The sequence below is a fragment of the Natator depressus genome, chromosome 5 (genome assembly GCF_965152275.1).
Source record: "Natator depressus isolate rNatDep1 chromosome 5, rNatDep2.hap1, whole genome shotgun sequence".
Classification (NCBI taxonomy): Eukaryota; Metazoa; Chordata; order Testudines; family Cheloniidae; genus Natator; species Natator depressus.
Genome location: NC_134238.1, coordinates 47,217,493 through 47,240,490, shown reverse-complemented (window position 1 = coordinate 47,240,490; position 22,998 = coordinate 47,217,493). Strand labels below are relative to the sequence as shown.

The 22,998-nt window shown below is 44.7% G+C and overlaps 1 protein-coding gene across 1 annotated transcript in view; it reads right to left on the bottom strand.

The window, feature by feature from the left end:
- ANKRD31 (ankyrin repeat domain 31) overlaps positions 1-22,998 on the bottom strand; it is a 108,269-nt gene that overhangs the window by 4,471 nt on the left and 80,800 nt on the right. Inside the window, 4 exon segments of the mRNA XM_074953774.1 lie at positions 3,852-4,038; positions 15,832-16,041; positions 17,961-18,061; positions 21,359-21,499. Coding sequence (XP_074809875.1) covers positions 3,852-4,038; positions 15,832-16,041; positions 17,961-18,061; positions 21,359-21,499 — 639 coding nt within the window.

Genomic DNA, 22,998 nt, shown 5'->3' with positions numbered 1-22,998 from the left:
AGAACATGAAACAGCAGGAGAGCCGGGGCGAGGGGGGGAACCTTTTGTAGTGATAATCAAGGTGGGCCATTTCCAGCAGTTGACACGAACATCTGAGGAACAGTGTGTGTGTATTGGGGGGGGGGGAGAAATAAACATGGGGAAATAGTTTTACTTTGTGTAATGACCCATCCACTCCCAGTCTTTATTCAAGCCTAAGTTAATTGTATCTAGTTTGCAAATTAATTCCAATTCAGCAGTCTCTCATTGGAGTCTGTTTTTGAAGGCTTTTTGTTGAAGAATTGCTACTTTTAGGTCTGTAATCAAGTGACCAAAGAGATTGAAGTGTTCTCCGACTGGTTTTTGAATGTTATAATTCTTGACATCTGATTTGTGTCCATTTATTCTTTTACGTAGAGACTGTCCAGTTTGGCCAATGTACATGGCAGAGGGGCATTGCTGGCACATGATGGCATATATTACATTGGTAGATGTGCAGGTGAACAAGCCTCTGATAATGTGGCTGATGTGATTAGGCCCTATGATGGTGTCCCCTGAATAGATATGTGGACACAGTTGGCAACGGGCTTTGTTGCAAGGATAGGTTCCTGGGTTAGTGGTTCTGTTGTGTGGTGTGTGGTTGCTGGTGAGTATTTGCTTCAGGTTGGGGGGCTGTCTGTAAGCAAGGACTGGCCTGTCTCCCAAGATCTGTGAGAGTGATGGGTCGTCCTTCAGGATAGGTTGTAGATCCTTGATGATGCGCTGGAGAGGTTTTAGTTGGGGCCTGAAGGTGATGGCTAGTGGCGTTCTGTTATTTTCTTTGTTGGGCCTGTCCTGTAGTAGGTGACTTCTGGGTACTCTTCTGGCTCTGTCAATCTGTTTCTTCACTTCAGCAGGTGGGTATTGTAGTTGTAAGAATGCTTGATAGAGATCTTGTAGGTGTTTGTCTCTGTCTGAGGGGTTGGAGCAAATGCGGTTGTATCGTAGAGCTTGGCTGTAGATAATGGATCGTGTGGTGTGGTCTGGATGAAAGCTGGAGGTATGTAGGCAGGCATAGCAGTTAGTAGGTTTCTGATATAGGGTGGTGTTTATGTGATGTGATGGGGCAAGGCCAGATGGCTATAGAAAAGTAGGGGGAGATAGATATATTAGCTCCAGGATAAACAAATCCCTGGTACCTGGATAGGTGAAATGGCAGCTGCTCCAGGTCATTTAAGACATCTGGGGCCAAATAAGAACTTTCCAGAAGGCAGGGAGAAGGCTAGGTTGATTGGGACACCTGAAGCCAATCAGGGGCTGGCTGAAACTAGTTAAAAGCCTCCCAGTTAGTCAGGTGGGTGTGCATGTCAGGAGCTGTGGGAGGAAGTTGCGCTGTTGGAGAGGCTGAGTAGTACACACAATATCAGGCACAAGGAAGGAGGCCCTGAGGTAAGGGTGAAGTGGAGCTTGAGGAAGTGAGGGCTATTGTGGGGGAAGTAGCTCCGGGAATTGTACATGTCATGTTTCTAAAAGGTCAGCTACCATAGCTGATACTATTAGGGTCCCTGGGCTGGAGCCCGGAGTAGAGGGTGGGCCCGGGCTCCCCCTCCCCCCCTTTGCCCCCTGATTAATCACTGAGACTGGGAGACAACAGAGACTGTGCAAGGAAGGATAACTTCTCCTCACCTCCCTCACTGGCTTATGATGAAAATGGCTCAGTAGACTGTGACCCTTGTCTCTAGAGGGAGAAGGGTTACGTGGAGGGTCACAGTGAGCCTCTGAGGCTAGCGAAATCCGTCAGGAAACGCGGGACCAACGGAGGCAAGGACAGAGCTTTGTCACAGTGACCATCGCTTATTAGCACTGTAGTGTCCAGGAAGTGGATCTCTTGTGTGGACTGGTCCAGGCTGAGGTTGATGGTGGGATGGAAATTGTTGAAATCATGGTGGGATTCCTCAAGGGCTTCTTTTGCATGGGTCCAGATGATGAAGATGTCATCAATGTAGCGCAAGTAGAGTAGGGGCATTAGGGGACGAGAGCTGAGGAAGCGTTGTTCTAAGTCAGCCATAAAAATGTTGGCATACTGTGGGGCCATGCGGGTACCCATAGCAGTGCTGCTGATTTGAAGGTATACATTGTCCCGAAATGTGAAATAGTTATGGGTGAGGACAAAGTCACAAAGTTCAGCCACCAGGTTTGCTGTGACATTATCAGGGATACTGTTCCTGACGGCTTGTAGTCCATCTTTGTGTGGAATGTTGGTGTAGAGGGCTTCTACATCCATAGTGGCCAGGATGGTGTTTTCAGGAAGATCACCGATTGACTGTAGTTTCCTCAGGAAGTCAGTGGTGTCTCGAAGATAGCTGGGAGTGCTGGTAGCGTAGGGCCTAAGGAGGGAGTCTACATAGCCAGACAATCCTGCTGTCAGGGTGCCAATGCCTGAGATGATGGGGCGCCCAGGATTTCCAGGTTTATGGATCTTGGGTAGCAGACAGCATACCCCTGGTCGGGGTTCCAGGGGTGTGTCTGTGCGGATTTGTTCTTGTGCTTTTTCAGGGAGTTTCTTGAGCAGATGGTGTAGTTTCTTTTGGTAACCCTCAGTGGGATCAGAGGGTAATGGTGGGAAGGTTTACCTTGGGGGGAAAACATCTGAATCTCTGCTGGTGGCCTGACAAGAAGTTCTTGGCCTGCTGGTTTCTGAAGCCATACTTGTAGGTCTGAAACCATGTGAGGAGGCTTTAGACTTGCCCGACAAGCTTGTTTGATTTACTGGTTTGTAGAACCATACTTTTAGGCCAGAAACTGGATAAGGAGATAAATTTGTCAGACAAGTCACCTGAGTCTTCCTCAGGGCAAAGAGCTGTCTCCACGCTAGCTATGAAGAGTTCAGCGCCTTATTGCCTTTGCTTCTCAGTTTTTGATTTATTTTAATTTATTTTAGAAGGATTTCTCTCCCTGGTAGCTGCTTGCTGTGACTGTCTCACAAGAGCATGTCATTGAAGGAGGGACCAGACATTGTTATGTTAAAAAAACAACAACAAATATTAGCTGACGAACTGGTAGCTGCTTTTTTGTTTGGTGGATAAAAAACTGGAACCTATCCATTCAGAGATTATACTCTGGCTCTTTGTGAGTTTTTCTTTCAAAAGAAAAAACTAAGGATATTTTTAGAGAAAATTTCAAGATAGACCTAAAGCTATAAATCAATAATTTGTAACAGCATTATTAAAATGTTACAATTATAAAGTCAAATGTGTGAAAATCAGAAAATGTGCATTTAAGGTTAAAACATAAATGTTTGGAAATGAGGAAATAGCTTCTGTAGAAACTGAGTACAGTATTCTAGCCCCTTTTAGAAAAGCATTTCTAAAGCCAAACCTTCTAAAAGTATAAAAGATAGATTTAAGTGGCCCTATTGAAAGAATTTTCTTCAGCAGTTAATGACTTTGAGTGCTTCGTGGTCAAACTCACACTACAGTCCCACCCCACTATCGGATACAGATTTTGTAAATTAAATGCCACCATTCTCCCTTAATAAATCCAACTTGAGCTGAGTGGATAACAGAGCTGAGTCACTATTCTCTTTAGTCTCATTGTAATCATTTTAGAAATTAATTTACAGTCAACAATTAGCAAAAAAAATAAGCCTGTAATTCACACATTCCAAACTAGTGCTCCTCAGTTCTGAAATTCATGTTACACATATTTTCACAGTGGTTCACAGCCCCCACCCTCCCTTTTTTTTTTTTGGTTGGCCCCCCAGGATGAATTAATGGCCAAATATTTAACCACCATCTCTCCAGTTTTCTGTATGTGTTCTCTCTCCCTTCACCCTTTCTTTCTGTTTACTTCTTTGCTTACTCTTACTTTTTTTGCTCTTTGCTTACTCTTACTTTTTTTTGCTGACTTTTCTCCTCCCTCTTCCATTCTTGTAGCTCCAGTTCCCCTTCCCACTCACTAGAATACTGGCTGCTGGAGATGGAAGAGTTTCCATTGATGCCATCTAAAGCTAAACTGAGTGCCTCAGGAACAGAGAAGGGAAGCTTGGATTGGTGAGCTGCTGCTTGAGCCTTCTGCCATCTACATTAGGGGACACATAGGCACAGGGACGGAAGATGGGTGGCTTTCAAAGAGCAACTTGCTGTTTGTCAGTCAAGTATACACCAGAGTGCATTTGCGGTGTGTATATAGGGTATGGTGGGGGTGGAATTGGGGATGGGGCGGGGGTGAAGGCTGTATCTGCTTTACAGCATTCACTACCCACAATGTCCTGTTCTCTGCCCCATGGTCCCACCTTCCCACTATAGGGTAATTCACAACTTTCATGACTCACATTATAAAGACTTGTAGTTCACACTAATATCAGAATGACCCTTCTACAAAAATCAGGGAAAAATCATTCCCCTCCTAGGATTTTTTCCGCCCTGCTCACTAATATCTTTTCCATCTTTGTCTACAGCTATGAGTTTATATATGATTAGTTTATAGGGTTTAAACCATTCTTAGTATGTTTGAAGTTTTATTTTCATTTTGTTTTAGTTTTGCAACAGCTTGTCTATTATGGCTGACTTGCACCTGAAAATCGGGTTTAAAAAGTGCACTTTTTTGCAATACAAAAATGTCCATTTCAGACCAGCATCTCCAGTGATTGAATGAGGGTTACTCAAAAGGCTTTTCTTCTGTAAAAGGAGCCACCATTCTCTGCTCATTTAAATTCCTCCTGAAAATTCAACTTTTGCATGATACCCACAACTTGCAAGTCAAAAACATCTATTCTTATTTTTTTATCTTCTTCATATATTTAATTTAAAAATTGACTGAACCAACAAGCTGTGCACACAGCTAACAAAATACAACTCTCGTATTTCTGTAATTTATTTGTAATAGGATTTTATACTATCTTTATGTTTATCACTTAAATATTTGAGCAGCTCACAAACATTAAAATCTAACCTCAACATTTCCATAAGGTAGGGAAGGATTATTATCCCCATTTTACAGATGATAAACTGAGGCACACAGAGTATAAGTGACATGCCCAAGGTCACACAGGACATTTGTGGCAAAGCCAGGGACAAAACCCAGATCTCATGCATTTTAGTCCAGTCCACAAGACCATCCTTCTTTTCTAAAAACTTGTTCTTTTGCCTTCTTCCTACTATATATCACCCTCCTACATTCACTCATATCTAAAATTTAGACTAAGATCTTTTAGGTAAAGCTTGTATCTTTCTACATTTTGTGAAGCACTTGGTATTCTTTTGGCACTACAAAATAGCAGGCTATAATAATACAGTCCCGAGACAGGAATAACAGATGTGAGACCTTTTTTATGGCAGAAGACCTGAGTGCTCCTGGACATAAGTGAGGCTCTCCCGTGGGAAATGCCCTGGGTCTAAGTTACAAGTCCTTGGACTCTTCTTCAATAGGTTGTGCTGCTGAATCCTCTAAAGACTCAAAATGTTCCACTAGACACTGGCCTTCCAGACCAGGTAAGGTCTTGGAATTGCATGCGCTGTCTCTCACACAGCTTCTTTAGATGCAATGGGTCCTAAAAGTTGTAGGGCTTCCACTCATCTGAAGCAGCTGGTCTATGCTGGTGAGGATTTGGAACCAACTTCTCCTTCAGCCATTTAAGGTCTTTGTATCGCTTAGAAAAGAGTTGTCTGTGGGAAAATATTCTGAGACTGGATTTTTCCATGACGGAATGCAGTGCTTCCCTGGTAGTCAAGTTTTGTATGGAGATGATACTTCTATTATCTGGGTCTCTCCACAGAATTTGGACCCATGCTCATGGATTCCAGGAAAAAATAGGAAGCATAAGCCTTTGGAAAATGCTGAACAGTCACATATGAACTTGTAAGACTAGAAGCTGAGACAATGGGGGTTCTGGACTGCTGATGCTTCTGCATCACCACTGAACGCTTAGGCTGGCTTTCTGCTAGAAGACCCCATGAGCTAGGGTTTGCAGCACGTACCACCCAGCAGGGTCTGCAGGGTGCTCCCCTACAGCCCACTGATTGGCTGAGGGTTGGCTAGTATTTAAACCAGGAAGCCACCATGAGGAGTTGTCTGAGCAACAGTACAGATCGCCTGCCTGCTTCCGCTCCAGTCTCTGACTTCTGATCCTGGTTCATCCTCGACTTTGCTATTTGACCACTGTCTATAACCTGATGCCTGGCCCTAATATCTTAGTATCCTGAGCCAGCTCCACCCTGATCCTGCTATCTGCCTATTTCCTGCAACCTGGTACCTGACCTTGACTTCCTGGCATTCTGACTCCCCTCACTCCAGACCCCGTTACTTAACTCCCAATTGCAATTTAGCCACAGACCAGGGCACACAGGCCACCCACAGCCTGGCCCTGACAAATCATCTGGTTCTAAATCTTTTGGTCCATCTGTCTCAGATTGGTTTGTACCCTGTTGTGGATCTGCATTCCAACAGCACTTTCCTCCCTATGGATTCTGCAGCCTGAAGGCTCTACCTTGACAGACAGATAGATCAGTAATGGAGGGTCCTTGTTCTAGAAGAAGGACACAGCAGGCCCCCTTAAGGTCTAACTGTCTGTCTTCTAAAAGGTCCAGGCCTGCAGAGATTGTTTCCCAATTGCCTTGTGACTCTTCCCAAGACTCCACTATACTAAATACTTTTCCAAAATCTCGTGATTTACCAGGTGAAACCAGGTTACCTATGTTGGATGTTAAAATAAAGTTATTAATTACTACTTTAATAGGACAAAGCCTTTAGGAATTCCAAAAAGTTTTGCGTATCATTTTAGAGGGGGAGGAGGGGAAAAGAAAGGTCAAGGTATTTCAGTCCAGATTAAACTCCAGACATGTTATGCATAGCTAGTGTTGTACCAGAAAGACTTAAACCACCTTCAGATACCCAATCAATCAATCAATGGTTCTCTCTCTCATTTATAAGACACTGATCACCAGAGTCTCTACATGTCAAAAGATAAGAGCCTCTGCAGCTTGTCTGTCACATGCCCTTAACTGATATTTGTACGGTGGCAACTTGGAATTCAATCCATACTTTTGCAAAACATTATTCGATTGATGAGGCCAGCTAGGACACCTGATTTGAAAAAATAGTAATTCACGCCCTATTTAAACAGTAGTAGTCCTCTGCATTCCTAAGGACTGTCACTGTTTGCTGGTCTCCTAAAGTGAGGACCTGCAAAAGCAATGTCATGAAGGAGAAAGAAAGTTAATTTACTAGTAACTGTTCCTTTCTGAATATATTGCATTAGCAGATCCAAAATGACACCTTTCCCTCCAGTCTACTTTGGAAATATAAAATAAGGGTCTGGAGGTAGAGAGCAGCTAACATGCTTAGGAGGCTGGAATTCATGTCTTCCGTTACATAACACTGGGTTCAAGGGTTACGTGTGTGCACCCCTATCAATTCACTACTTAGAAAGGTTTCCTTGGCTCACAAGGGAGGGAATATAGTGTGGATCTGCAGAGGCTATACTTTTGAAGAACAACTACTGGTACATCTTTCTTTCTGTCTCTAAATGTCTGAAAATTGTGTATCATTAATGATGGATAGCTATATCCTATGGACACTTCCTAAGTGATTGTTAATTTGACAGAAATGCAATATACAGTACTTCATTAAAAATCTTCACCAGCACCACAATCCATATGCAATAATTGTTGAACTTTATTTTCTGTCTTTTCTTATCTTCATTAGATACATGAATGTATAGCCACTAACATCTTCTCTTTGTTAAATGATACTTCCAGAATTACCCATTGTCCCTCAGGATCTTTAGACTAATTATGCATTCTGATATTTAAATTATTATTTAGCAATATAATCACTCCTATTTTTGAACTTCAAAATCCATGTTGATAATCCAGCAACATTACAACGACCTAATGGACAAAAAGCAGGATCCACTGAGATCTGAAACACGATATCTTCCTTAAGTATAGATGTAATCTGATCTTTAAAAGATTTAAGAAATGGAGGCATGATAACCATATATGTATATGCCAAACAGGGAATTCATACACCCTTCTACATAAAGGACTATATTCTAGATCAACAACAATAAAATAGATATATTTAAATTTGATAATAAAAATATATAATGCTCAATTACATGTTCTTAGTGCACACAGATATTTTTGTGTAGCTGTCCAGATGGCCTTCCAGTCCCTCAGATCTAAATCCAGATTATGTTCTTCATTCCATTCAAATATCAAATTATTTATTTAATCCTCCATCACCAAATGTATCCCCTAGTATTCTTTATAAAAAGGCAATAAGCTGTCTTTTGAAGGATTCACAGTAGAGTATTTCTTCAGTATCACCAGTGGGTTGCAGTTTCCAAACATATGTTTAAATTGTTATTAAACATTTTATTTTGGATTATAATTTTATTCCTGATTCTCCAGTGCATACACATGTGTGTAAAAGACATCATATACTCACATACTGGACTGTAATAAAACGATCATATGAAGGTAAAACATAGTGCTCTAAAATACGCAATTTAAACTAGTATGGATTTTATTAAGGAAGGCAGTGGATTAAAAACAAGATTTAAGGGGTGGTCTGGGGTAAATTTATAAAAACAAAAAAACTGTTTAATTTTAAAGTTCTTGCAGCTTTCAAGGCAGATTGATGAGTAGACTGGAAGGAATAGGGAAGATATATATATAAATCAAATTAAAGTGCAAGATAAATCCATGGTTTGAAAGGAAAGCCAACAGCTCGTAGTCATGCAACAACAAGATCTACAGGAGCTGTGATTAAGAGTCTTTGTCCCAGATTTGTAAAGAGACATTCATCAATAAAAATAAAAATGTCTTGTGCACAGATAGCTCAGACAACAGCTAATGAAATTTGTAAAATGGTCGTTAGGTCATCCCCCACACTTTCATTTAACACTACCAAATGGTTCTGTCTTATTCCTCCTTTGTCAGAAAGTGCTTCAAGTAAAGCTGTAGGTAAGGCCACTTCCTCTTGAGGTCTGCAGCTTAACCATATTCACTGTCAGTTATCGTTCTTGCTAAGTACAACAGGAAAAGAGGGATGTACACAAAGGAAGCTTACTTACAGTATTGCTGTTTGTCTTTGTCTTCTCTTCTCTCAGCCAACATCAAGACAGGTTTTGACTTGCTGGGAATGCCGCCTGCATGTCCCCAACAATGAAAGTGAGGCAGGGGGAACCAGCTGGTGTGAAATGTCAGTTGGTGGAGTCCCTCAGGAATCACAGAACTATAGGACTGGAAGGGACCTTGAGAGGACATCTAATCCAGTCCTCTGCACTCATGGCAGGACTAAGTATTATCTAGACCAGGAGTCGGCAACCTTTGGTACACAAGCCAATTTTTAATGGCACGCTGCTGTCTGCCGGGGACAAGGTAAGCTTCCCCCTCCCCACGCCTCTTCCCCCAGCGTGCTGTGTTCCTGCCCCTCCTTCTCGCCCTCCCTGCGGCCGATCAGCTGACCGCCCTTGCTACAGAGGGGGAGAGGGAAAAGCGGAGCCACAGTGCGCTCTCTGCTCCGGGCATGTTGGGGAAGGAGGTGGAATCGGCATATCCCCTCCAGCCCCCTGCCGTGAGATGCTCAGGAGAGGGGGCTGGGAGCACCCCCATGACCCTAGCCCACACCCCCAGCCCTCTGCCCTGACCCCTGCACCCCCCACAACCCCCAGGCCCGTGCCCTAACCCCTGAACCCCCCCATAACCCCAGCCCTGACTCTGGCACCCCCCACACATACTCAGCCCCCCCAGTCCCCTGCCCTGACTCCTGCACCCTCCTCACACACCCCCAGCCCTGACTCCTGCACCCCCCCCACATATCCAGCCCCCCCACACCCCATGCCCTGACTCTTGCACCCCTGCACATCCACATCCCCACCCCCACCTTGAGCATCAAACGGGAGCTCCTGCACACACACATCCACACCCACATTCCCACTGCACCCCTCGCACCAAATGGGAGCTGCCCAGGTAAGCGCTCCCCATCCAAACCTCCTGCCCCAACCCTGAGCCCCCACCCTCATTCTAGCTCCTGGCCAGACCCTGCACCCCAACCCCCAGCCTGCTCCTTCACCCCCAGCCCTGTGCTCAGTGCACTCCCACCCTCATCTCAGTGCAGAGAGAGGAAGAGAATGGGCCAGAACCAGGGAGAAAGTAGGTACCTACTCTATGTGGACAGGGCCGGGACCCCAGACCGGCAGTGGGCTGAGTGGGACCGGCAGCCGGGACCCTGGCTGGCAGGAGCCGGTGGACGGAACCCCAGACCGGCAGCGGGCTGAGCTGCTCAGCCCACTGCTGGTCTGGGGTCCCAGCCGCCAGCTCCACTCAGCCCGCTGCCGGTCTGGGGTTCTGGCTGCCGGCCCCTTGCCAGCCGGCTCAGCCCACTGCCGGCCTAGGTGAACAGAACCCCAGGCCAGCAGCGGGCTGAGTGGCCCGGTGGTGTGAGATCAGCATTTTAATTTAATTTTAAATGAAGCTTCTTAAACATTTTGAAAACCTTGTTTACATACAACAATAGTTTAGTTATATAATATAGAGACTTATAGAGAGAGACCTTCTAAAAAACATTAAAATGTAGTATTGGCACGCGAAACCTTAAATTAAAGTGAATAAATGAAGACTTGGCACCCCACTTCTAAAAGGTTGCCGACCCCTGCATTAGAGAAAGATTGCTGAGAGTCATCTGCCCCTGTGACCCCATGTTGGTCATCAATGTGGGCACTAATGATACTACCAGATATGACCCTGAGCAGATCATCAGTAACTAGAGGGCTCTGGGAGTAAAGGTGAAGGAGTTGGGGGTGGAGATTATGTTCTCATCCATCCTCCCACTTGAGGGTAAGGGCCAAGGCAGGGACATACACACCCTGGAGATGAATGCATAGCTGCACAGATGGTATCAACGGATGTGCTTCGGCTTCCTTGAACATGGGATGCTGTTTTGAAAAGTGGAACTGCTGGGAAGAGATGGGGTCCACTTGACCAACAAGGGGAAGAGCATCTTCATGAACTGACTTGCCAGCCTAGTAAGTGGGCTTTAAACTAGGTTCAAAGGGGGAAGGTGAGAAAAGCCCACAGGCAAGCATAAAAAAGGCAACTGTGATACTGGCAGACTAGATGTCAGCTCATGCCAAGGTCCCCATGTCTCCACTGCACATTGACAAATACATAGCCAGAACCAGTCTGGCTCATCTCTGTGTTAGTATTGTTAAAATAGGAAATAGAATTATAAGAATGTGTTCAGTGTTAGACTTTATGGAATGCCTGAAGGTTGTTGCACGCATTAATCTCACTCATACCCTCTGTATCCCAAATTATAAGGTAATATTTGACCATTTGCATTGTAGCCTCTGTAACTGTGTAAATCACCAGACAGAAGAGAAACATTAACTTGTCTGAAATGGTGGTCTCCAACAGAAGCTGTTATGTCCTGCCCATCAAGGAAGACCCATCAACAGGAGACTGAACAGAGTGGTACATTAGAGAGGACAAAAGACTTTGTTTACTCTCTTCCCCACACCCTCATGAAGATGAGTCATGCAAGTGAATTCCACCCATCAGCTGAGTTTGTAGCTCAGAGAAGAATGGGGGAAGGGAATAAAAACCACTAACAAGAAGGAACTGGATCTTTATGCTGCTTGGACTCTGGGAGGCAAGGAATACTAGGCATAAGCAGGAGATCTCCAGATCTCCTGGGTTATCCCTAAAGGACATATAGAGCCTGCTTGTAATAGAAGTTTCTATTACTTTTAGAAACTTAAGTTTAGAACTCATTTGTGTGTATAGATGTTTACCTGCTCTAGTCTTATAAACCAGGGTGGGGAACCTCCAGCCCGCGGGCTGGATCCAGCCTCCTGCTTAATTTCATCCGGCCCGTGGCACGGAGACTTGCCTCAGGCTGGAAGCCCTGAGCCTTGGTGTCCCCACGTAGGGCTGGAGCTGCGAGCGCTGGCTCGCCCTGCTGCGGGGGGAAGCTAAGATGCCAGGCCGGTTGGACTGCTGTCTCTGTGGCCCCGGCTAGGTGCAGGGACAATCAGGGAAGCTCTGAGTCCACAAGCACCTACCCTTGCCCACAGGCACCACTCCCCCAGCTGCCATTGGCTGGGGACCACAGCCAATGGGAGACGCAGGGGTGGTGGCTGCCGGGTGCCGCAGGCAGCGCGCACCGTGCAGAACTGCCTGGTCACATAGTGCCTACTTCCGGGAGTGGCACAGGGCCAGGGCAGGGGGGGAACCTGACTTAGCCCTGCTGCGCTACCGACTGGGAGCCACCTGAGGTAAGCGGCACCCGGCCGGAGCCTGCAGCGCTCACCCCCTCCTGCACCCCAACCACCGGCCCCAGCCCTGAGCCCCCTCCTGAACCCCAACCCACTCCCAGAGAATGCACACCCACCCTGAAACCCCTCCCCACGGTCGTAACCCCCTCCTGCACCCTAACTCTCTCCCAGAGCCTGCACCCCCCACCCCGAACTGCCTGCCCCAGCCATGAGTCCCCTCCCGCACCCCAACCCCCTCCCAGAGCCCATACCCCAACCCCCTGCCCCATCCCGGAGCCCGCTCCCACACTCCAAACCCCTCAGCCCCAGTCCGGAGCCCCCTCCCACACCCTGAACTCTCACTTCTGGCCCCACCCCGGAGCCTAGGGGAAGCCCTGAGCCTCTCCTGCAACCCCCCATGGGGCTGTGTGTGGCCCCTGATTTTTTTTCTGGGTTAGTGGCCCCCAATAGAAAAAAGGTTCCCCACCCCTGTTATAAACTTCAAACTATCTAAAGATTTATTATATAGACATTGAGGATTGGCTACAAGCATTGTCTCTAGTGTGAGCTCTAAAGTGCAAGTCACCAGTGGTAAGTGACTGGTCCTTTAGGACTGGGAGTAACTTGAAAATTGCTGTAAGGGACCATCACAAAAGTAAGTTTACCTCGTTGGCAAGACAGATACCCAAGACGACTGTCTGTGACTCCATGGTTAGACTGTTATAGTACCTGAGGAGTACTATCATTGATTGGTGAAATCTAAATATAGAACTCACAGCCAATGTGGGATTTGTGCCCTGGTTCTTATCAGTCTGCCCTAAGCCTGGTACTCATGCTCTTGAACCACTGCAGGACAGCGACCTTAACAGAGGGCTAGATGTTGGGGAGGACATGGAAAACTACAATAGTCCATAGGGGCACCAAGAAGGAAATCAGTAGGGGAATCTGATCATATCTCAGATGTCTATATTCAAATGCAAGGAGTATGGGGAATAAACGGGAAGAAATTGCAGTATTAGTATATAAGCTGAATTATGACTTAACTAGCATCACAGTGACCTGGTGGAATAAATCTCATGACTGGAGTATTGATATAAAAGGGTATAGCTTGTTCAGGAAGGACAGGCAGAGAAAAAATGGAGGAAGTGTTGCATTATACATCAAGAATGTATACATTTGTTCTGAGAACCAGAAAGAGGTGAGAGGCCGACCAGTTGAAAGCCTCTGAGTAAAGATAAAGCAGGGGGGAGGGGGAAAAGAGGGGTGACATCATGGTAGGGTCTACTACAGACCTCCAAGTCAGAAAGAGGAGGTGAATGAGCCATTTCTAGAACAAACAACAGAAATATCCAGAAACACAAGGACTGATAGTAATGGGGCCTTTAACTACTTAGGCATCTGTTGGAAAAGTAATATGACAAAACACAAAACTGTCCAATAATAAGGGGGCTGGACTTGATGTCTTCTCAAGGTCCCTTCCAGCCCTACATTTCTATGACTTTGTCTTCACTGGCAACTGAACGACAAAACTTTTGTCATTCAGAGGTGTTAAAAAACCACCCCCCTGAAAGACAAAAGTTTTGTCAAGGACAAGCACCGGTGTGAACAGCATTTTGTTGGCAAGAGTGCCCTCCTGCCGACAAAGCTACTGCCAGTCATTGGGGGTGGAAGTTTTTTGTCAGCGGGAGAGCTCTCTCCTGCCGACAAACAGCAACTACACTGCGCGCCTTTTAGCAGCACGGCTGTAGCAGCACAGCCATGTCGCTAATAAGTGTGTAGTGTAGACAAAGCCTATCTGGTCTATACTACCACTTAAGTCGATGTAACTTACATTGCTCAGTGGTGTAAAAAAGCCCCTTCCTCCTGAGTGATGCAAGTTACAATGACTCCCACTGACATAGCTTCTGTGTCTCACAGAGGTGGAGTAATTATGCCAATGGGAGTGCGCTTTCCCCACCCTCAGTTCCTTCTTGCCGGAAACTCCGACAGTGGGGAAGGAGGTCGGGTTGTGGAATGGACAGGAGCAACGCATCTTGAAGAACACCAGTTACGGAAAAGGTAACTGTCTTTTCTTCTTTGAGCGCTTGTTCATGACTATTTCATATTAGGTGACTCCAAAGCAGTACCCCTGGAGGTGGGTAGGAGTTCACGGATGTGTAGATTGCAACACAGCTCTGCCGAACCCAGCGTCATCTCTGGCCTGCTGAGTGATGGCATAATGAGGGGTAAACGTGTGAACAGAGGACCATGTTACGGATCTACAGATGTCCTGGAGAGGAATGTGCACAAGGAAGACTGCCGAAGACACCTGTGCTCTCGAGTGGGCTCTGACAATTGGTGGCGGTGGAACCCCCACCAAGTCGTAACAGGTCCTTATGCATGAGGTAATCGAATTGGAAATCCTCTGCGAGGACACCAGGTGACCCTTCATCCTATCCACTGTAGTGATGAAGAGTTGAGTCGATTTTCAGAAAGGCTTGGTACATTCTAAGTAGAAAGCCAAGGCCCTCCGGACGTCCAGGGTGTGAAGATGCCTCTCCTCACTGGTCTTGTGCAGTTTGGGACAGAACACAGGTAGGAAGATGTACTGGTTCATATGGAAGGTGAAGACCACCTTTGGCAGGAAGGCAGGCTGCGGCCGCAACTCAATCTTATCTTTGTTGAAGACCATGAACGGATGTTCTGAGGTCAAGGCTTTAATTTCAGAGATCCATCTTGCTGACATCACTGCCACCAGGAACGCGACCTTCCATGACAGGTGGAGAACTACTACTAAGAGTAACTAAGAAAACTACTATGTATACCTATTTTACAGGATTTCAAAGTTAGCAAGAACAGGGAAGGAATCAATGCTAGCTGAAGCAGCAGACGTTCCAGCACCGTCATTGGCAGCAAGAAGGAACTGACGGTGGGGGGAACCGGCAGTGCCCCTTATATCGCGCCATGCGGGCGCCACTCCAAAGGGCGCCAGAGCCAGTCCTCTGTAGATACTGCTGAGGGAAAAACTTCCAGCACCAGTCCATGTGGTGAGCACACACACCTAATGTGGAATGTACATGAGCAAGCATTTGAAGAAGAATAAATAATAATAAAGCTGCTCTCAGTTATTACTGCAGAATGGAGACGCGTGGGCTGCAGCCAAGAATATTATTAACATAAGTAATCTTCCCTAAAATCCTTCTTGCAAGCCACTTTTTAATTGATTTAAAAACTTTAATTTCCTCATATTTGCATATGTTTTTATGGAGAAACTAATTAATTTCTCTCAATAAAGACACACAACAGTGATCAGGGATTTGAAAGGTAACGGCACCATCCGATGCACAGTAGTGGTTTCAGCAGCTGCAGATCGCAAGCTATGGAATAGTAGAGACAAATTTGTTTCTTTGGGTCTCGCCCCAGGATGACAAAAGTGAAAGTGTTCTTTGAGGTTTCGAGCCAGTGGTTCTCAAACTATGACAGGCAAGAGTGGTGGACAGAGCTCATCAGATAAAAATGCTATAGGACAGTTGATAAGCCAATTCCCTTCTTCCCTCTTTCTCTTCTACCTTATCAGTTCTCCTTCTCCTTTTCATGAGGCTTCCTAGCCAGTGCTAAATAAAAAGTCTTACTTCTTAATACTCTGGACACAGGTTTGTCCTTCCACAGCTTCTACGTCAAAGGATGGCAGTATTCCCGTTTCTTCCATTTGTGGAAGTGGTGGAATTTTTTGCTGCATGCTGTCTGCTTCACAGAACCCGGTGTGCTGAAAGGTGGGGGTAGTACCATGATAGAGGTGGCACCATGTGTGACTGCCTGGGTCCAATGTTACAAAAATTCATCTCTGGTAGCGAAAAGATTAAGACAAATTTTTTCCACAAACTGATACATTATTTAGTGCATACAGGTCCTATGAAAGAATGATTCATCATGAGGATTGAGTGAAGATCCTTGATTTAATTGAGTTCTCTTACTGAGCTAAGTGGGCATATTTATGAGTACAGTGACTATAATTACAGAGATGAGATTAGAGAACTAAACAAATGTATTCAAACAAACTGAATGTATTCTGCTTTGGAGATGCATTTTAAAGTAGAAAATTATTTCCTTGTGGGTTGAAAAAGTCACTGCCATTGGGGTAGGGTGTTTGGAGTTGCAGGTCAGCAAAGTCTCAATCCTGCAGTTTACAAAGTTACCAAACCCCTAACCCACACAGAGACCCGCTGAAGTCATTATGGTTTACATTTAAACACAGGAACAAATCCTAAAATCCTCAATTTCGTGTGAGATCCTGTAACTTGTAGTGCGTGGGGAAATCTCTGTTCCCCCATACAGTCACATTAACAGCAGCTGGGTCAATTGCAGGACTGGACATTAATTTTTACAGTCTTCCTTTGGTAAAATTCCATTGATTGCTATGTAAATTTTGTCAGAAAAAGAAACGAGTATAAGCTACATAAGGACTCCATGATTTGGTTCAAGGAAAACAGAAATACACAGTATTACATGTAAAGGGGGAAAATTCTGCTCTCACTTACATCCATGCAATCCACTGAAGTCAACAGTTCACCACATGGCTGAACCAACAGTGAGATAAAAATTTTGAACCTGATCCCCAGCTATGGAAAAGTCAAAGGTAATGTGTAAGGCCTTGTCTTCACTAGAAAAAAAGAGTGCGTTCCTAACTCCGCACAAATCTGCTGGAGGAGGAGGAGGACTTGCCTTATAATCTTTAGCCCAGTGGTTATTGGCGGTAGAATCCTGTACAAATCCTTTCTCGTCAGGTAGAGGGGGGACAAACTGGTGATCTCCCATATCTTAGGTGAGCATCCTACTGAGCTAATGGTCATAATGGAGGTATTTCTCCTCCTCCTCCAGCTGTTTTGTGTGGAGTGAGATGCCCGCTGAGCATATCTACTAGATCAGGCTCTGCGTGCAATTTATGAGAAGGAACGCCTATCTTCCCCTAGTTTGTAGATCACTAACAGAGGTAGGCATCTCCCTGCAGCCTGGACTTAGGCGCTTATCTCTGTGAGAGGGGCAGAGCTTAGGATACACCCCTCTGATTGGCATCTCTCCCTGACCACCTTATGCAGCTCCATGCCTAGCATACTGGCTTTTGTGGAATGAATTGTAAGGCACATATCTCCCCCCACTTAATGTATTGGGAGCCTAGGTGCTTACTCAGGCTTTGTGGATCACAATGCTGTTCCTGTGATTTTCTAGGTGCCTAAAAGTTAGGTGTGGCAATGCTTAGTGTCACTATGCCTAAATCCCTTTGTGGATGTTTGAATTAATATACCGTACTTTGTGTTATTGTTTGTTCTTGTATATTGTTAGAGAGAAAAACACTCAGGTTAATAATATTTTTTCTTTTGAGTATTTTTTGGGGTCTCCAGTTAAGCAGTTTATTTCTTCTGTTTGAAAAGCATGGTTTGCATACCTAACACAATAAACAATTACAATGATGAGTACGTCTTTTATTTGTCTATATTTTAAATGTTTTTTTAATAAAATTATTTGGCACCCAAGGCATTCAAAATTACTCCTCCAGCACACTGCACTGTGTAAGGGGGGAAGGGAATATTTCTTTTACCATACAGATCAATTTTTGAAAGAATTTTTTCAAGTCTAAGGTATGTAATGAGGGTTATTCCTGAACCAAATCAGTAAGGAGTGAGTGAACTGTGGAAGCTTGAGCGCTTCAGAAACCATTTTCTGCTACTTCCAGCCAAAGTGGAAATTATGTTTTAGTCTATACATACCAGAAGGCTGTTTTTGTTGTACTGGCAATTCTGGTTCATTGGGAATACATGCTTCTTCAACAAGAATTTTTGACAGCTCTGTTCCAAGGTATGTGACCTGTATATAAACAAATCTATATAAGTTACTGGTTATTTTATTTACGTTGTGTTTTCTGTGATAATAAGAGTAAAAAATATCAGGTTTCTTTCAAAATTAGGTGTATGCAATTATAGGTCTAATTTGGTAAATGTTGTTACTTACTGCAAGTACATATTTTGAATACACAATTTGTATAGATAATGCATGCAAAAATTAGATATGTTACATGAAATGCAATTTTTGCATCTGCCCTTGAAGATGTCTAATTTTGAACATTAGATCCATTGAGATCCTACTAGCCTGGGACACGAGTTAAAATCTCACATAAAATCATTTTGTGACTGGGAAAAGGTTGTATCTAGTTGGCTTCTGAGGAGTTACTAGTTTCCTCAGGATCCAAGTACTTTTCTTTTGCTCTTCCTTAGCACTACTCCCTGGGCTCTAAAACGGTCACAGGAAAGATGCATTGGTGTGGGAAAGTTAAAGAGTCAATGCTGAGGGAGCAAGCATTGATACAAAATGCACTAAATCTACCACAGAAGCAAGTACAAGTGGTAATACAAATGGTAAACAAGGCAACTGCTGAGACAGAGAGAGAGAGGAGACATCAACAGGGTGTGTGTATCTGGAGCTCAAGACAGAAGGGCTGCAACAAGCAGGCCCTCACAGACTGAAGGAGCCGAGAACCTGCCCAAAGCCTGGGAGGGACAGAGACACAGGCGCCAGCTTCGAATTGTCCTGGGGGGTTGTCATAAATATAAAGGGAAGGGTAAACCCCTTTAAAATCCCTCCTGGCCAGAGGAAAACTCCTCTCACCTGTAAAGGGTTAAGAAGCTAAAGGTAACCTCGCTGGCACCTGACCAAAATGACCAATGAGGAGACAAGATACTTTCAAAAGCTGGGAGGAGGGAGAGAAACAAAGGGTCTGTGTGTCTGTCTATATGCTGCTTTTGCTGGGGATAGACCAGGAATGGAGTCTTAGAACTTTAGTAAGTAATCTAGCTAGGTATGTGTTAGATTATGATTTCTTTAAATGGCTGAGAAAAGAATTGCGCTGAATAGAATGACTATTTCTGTCTGTGTGTCTTTTTTGTAACTTAAGGTTTTGCCTAGAGGGATTCTCTATGTTTTGAATCTAATTACCCTGTAAGGTATCTACCATCCTGATTTTACAGGGGTGATTCCTTTACTTCTATTTACTTCTATTTCTATTAAAAGTCTTCTTGTAAGAAAACTGAATGCTTTTTCATTGTTCTCAGATCCAAGGGTTTCGGTCTGGGGTCACCTATGCAAATTGGTGAGGATTTTTACCAAACCTTTCCCAGGAAGTGGGGTGCAAGTGTTGGGAGGATTTTGGGGGGAAAGACGTGTCCAAACTACGTTTCCCAGTAAACCCAGTTAGATTTTGGTGGTGGCAGTGGATATTCCAAGGACAAAGGATAAAATTAATTTGTACCTCGGGGAAGTTTTAACCTAAGCTGGTAAAAGTAAGCGTAGGAGGTTTTCATGCAGGTCCCCACATCTGTACCCTAGCGTTCAGAGTGGGGGAGGAACCTTGACAAGCCAGCTTCGAATTGTCCTGGGGGGTGCTCAGCCCTAGGCCCTGCTCCTACTCCAACCCTCCTCCAAGCCTCTACCCCTACCCTGTACCTTACCACCCTCTCTCTGCCCTCTCCCCGCCTCTTTCCGTCCACTCCCCTGAGCATGCTCCGTCCCCACTCCTCCCCCTCCCTCCCAGCACCTCCTGCATGCCGCAGAACAGCTGATTGCGGCAGGTGGGAGGTGCTGGGAGGGAGGGGGAGGAGTTGATCAGGCAGGAGGCACTGGGCACAGGGGAGTTTGGAGCACCCATGGAGTTGGCACCTATGGACAGAGAGGCTGACTGGGGACACCCCAGGACAGGGTCCAGGAGGAGCACTGTGCCAGTGAGGAATTGCCCAAGAAGGATAAACCGGAGCTGGACCCAGTATCACTGCTGCCCAGAGTTGTATGGGGCTGTGAGTACTGGGGCTTGTGACTTTGCATTGGGAATAATGAGGGAAGCTGTTAGCTAGTTAAGTGGGAAGGTTGTCACTCTGTGTGGCTTTGCAGAGAGCGACGGAAGAGGGCACCGGAGGGGTTTGTTGGGAAAAGTTTACTGGCACCAAGGACAACTGTCCAGGAGCACCCAAGACTCACCACTGGATTGGAACTTTCCCCAGGACTCCTGAACTCTGTGTGCAGACACATTGCTTGGTGTCTGCCCTTTCAGACTGTGGTACAGCTGGGCCTGTCAGGCCTTGTGTTGAATGCAACCCTGTTTTACCGCACCCCTTATATTTCCCCCTGTTGTTTTTCTCCTCTCATCCCTCTGCAAGTAAATATTTCTCTTTCCTATATTCATTGTTCTCTTCTGGTGTGTGTGTGTGTTCATTCATGGGGGTTTGGAACAGATGCTCCTGGGGTGAAAGGAACTTTCCCTGTGGCATTCCTGTGCATGCCTTCTCTTGGCCAGAGCTGCCGGCAGAGCAACTCCATCTTGGCCATGAGAGCGCTAAAGTTACATTTGTTAACACCCGTTTAACTAAACTTTATCCTTACCCCTTTTAATAAAGGAATTAAAGCTCACTTTAGACATGTTCTGAGTCACCCTCCAGAAAAAACCGGGAGTAACAGACTGCACATATATAAGGTAAAAACATCTTCTTTGAGCCTCCTTTATCTTAAAGAAATAAAGGCACAAGCCCAATTTAAAAAAAATCTTAGCACCTTTAAGGAGATCAAATAGGCCTGAAATGTGAATGCACTGACAGCAGCCAAAGGCTAAACACTACAAAAATTCTTTAAAGTCACCAGAGACCACCAGTTAGATGATGCTCAAAGCCTCATTTATGCAACTGGATACAACATGCATGTAGAAGCAGGCCACAGGGCCAATAGCTTGGGTGTGCTGCTCAAGCAAGCAGCATTGGCCTCTCATTCACAGCGTTGCAGCTATGCAGTGAATCTACTATCCAAGGGTGTTGAGAAAAATTGCAATGTCGACTTTGTAGAGAGTGGCATCTTGATGAAACAAAATTCAATTTTTAAAAGGATGTAGGGGATTAAAAGATGGACAAAGTTGTTCAAGTGTCCATATGAGCTCAGATAAATGCTGCGAAAGTGCTGGCAAATCTTGGGGGACTTCTCAGATGTCTGGTGCTTTATGACTTAGAATTTCAGACTAGCCACCTGATCACAAAGCTAGTAGCATGTATCTAAAAGTGACATGGATATCTTTCTACAAAAGAATACAATAGCTTTTAAAAGATTTTTTAGAAATAACAGTGAGCCTACCTTATTCCACACATACTTCCAGCTCACAGAAATGTGATTTCCCAGTAGTGCCTTAACCCACTGAACTGGATTCCCATAAGTTCTGTTGTCGCTCGTTCTGATTTTACCATCTCCCAAAAGAGTGACTTTATGGCTGAAGTCCTAAAAATGAAAATTAAGAAAAAAATTACAATTCAATTGACAAATCAAAATTAATATCCTTAAAATTTAAGCAAAATTCTAAAAGTTCATATGAACTGAAAAGTTGCAGCTAGCTATTTTGCATCTTTTCTTTATTCTAGGGGTTTTTTTTCCAGAAACTCATGCCACGATCATAAACTGAAATAAATAAATATTTCAGTTGTAAACTGAGATAAATTTCATTGTATGAGCAACTTAAAAAATATAATACAAACACATCCAAATCACTATCTGCACAAATATTAAGCTTGATAATTAAAAAAAAAGAGAGAGAGAGAGTTTGATGGTCTTCAGACTATGCACTGTTAATTAGGAGAGATTATAAGGATAGGTGCTTTAATAATATAAGAGTATGATCCTGCAAACATCTATGCACATAAGTAACTTTGGGCTTATTTATTTCCAGTGTAGTTAACATGCAGCGTGGCTTATACTGCTTATTGACAGTATGGTATCTACACTGGGCTTAAGTTCAGATAACATATTTAAGCCAGATTTAAACTAAACTGTGCTCTAACAAGGTTAGGCTGACTGGTGTGTATGCAGTCAAACTGTTAGAACAAGAGATGGGCCTGACAACGTAACATTGGTCCACCCTCCATCCCCTCTCCCCCCAAAGGCAACCTCCCCAAAATTGTGACTTGGATCTATGTCTATAGAGTGTCTGAATTGGAACACACTAAATCCAAGCACCTTGAGGAAACCTGACTTCAGATCTCAATTCTAGAGCTTGGGCCCATCTCTGGTTAGAATAGTGTTCAAAACTGCACTTTGTGAACCCAAGGTAAACCCTAAGTAAGTACCACAAACTCATTGCATCCTTTGTTACCATGTGGTTTTCCATAATCACAAAGGAGGAAGCTTTGTTGTGCTTTTCCTCTGCACAAAGCAACAGACCTAAGCACTAATTTCTATGGTATCCACTGCATCCCAAAGGATGAGTGAGTGCTAGTCTCATCGTGGTGCAGAAATACAGCTCTTCTACACCCAAAATAGCTACATTCTCTTCCTCGGGTTGCAAGTATTAAAGGCAAGGGTCAATATTGGAGATCATAACTAGAAGGGTCTTGAGACACTGCAATAGGCAGACTGAGTTCTTCATCCTTTAAGCTGGGTCATCACATGTTCTGAAGCAATATTACAAACCCCGTCCATAAAGGAAATGATTGCATATACTGATGGTTGACATGTGACCCAGTATAGAGGAGGTCTGTGTCCAACTTAAGAGGCCTTCATGTCATGTAGCATGAAGATGCATAAAATGGCTCTTCCATCAAGAGAAGCTCTTCCATGGAAGAGAGTCAGTGGGCCACAGGTGCAGACAAGGAACCCTTCCCATGCTTCGGTCCATAGGCGGCGGATGTAAGAGGCCAAGGGAGGCTAAGCCTCACCAAATAGCTGGCCTGCCACCTTTGGTGCGCTGCCACTGAAAGGGTAACTTGGCCATGGCCCTGCCCATG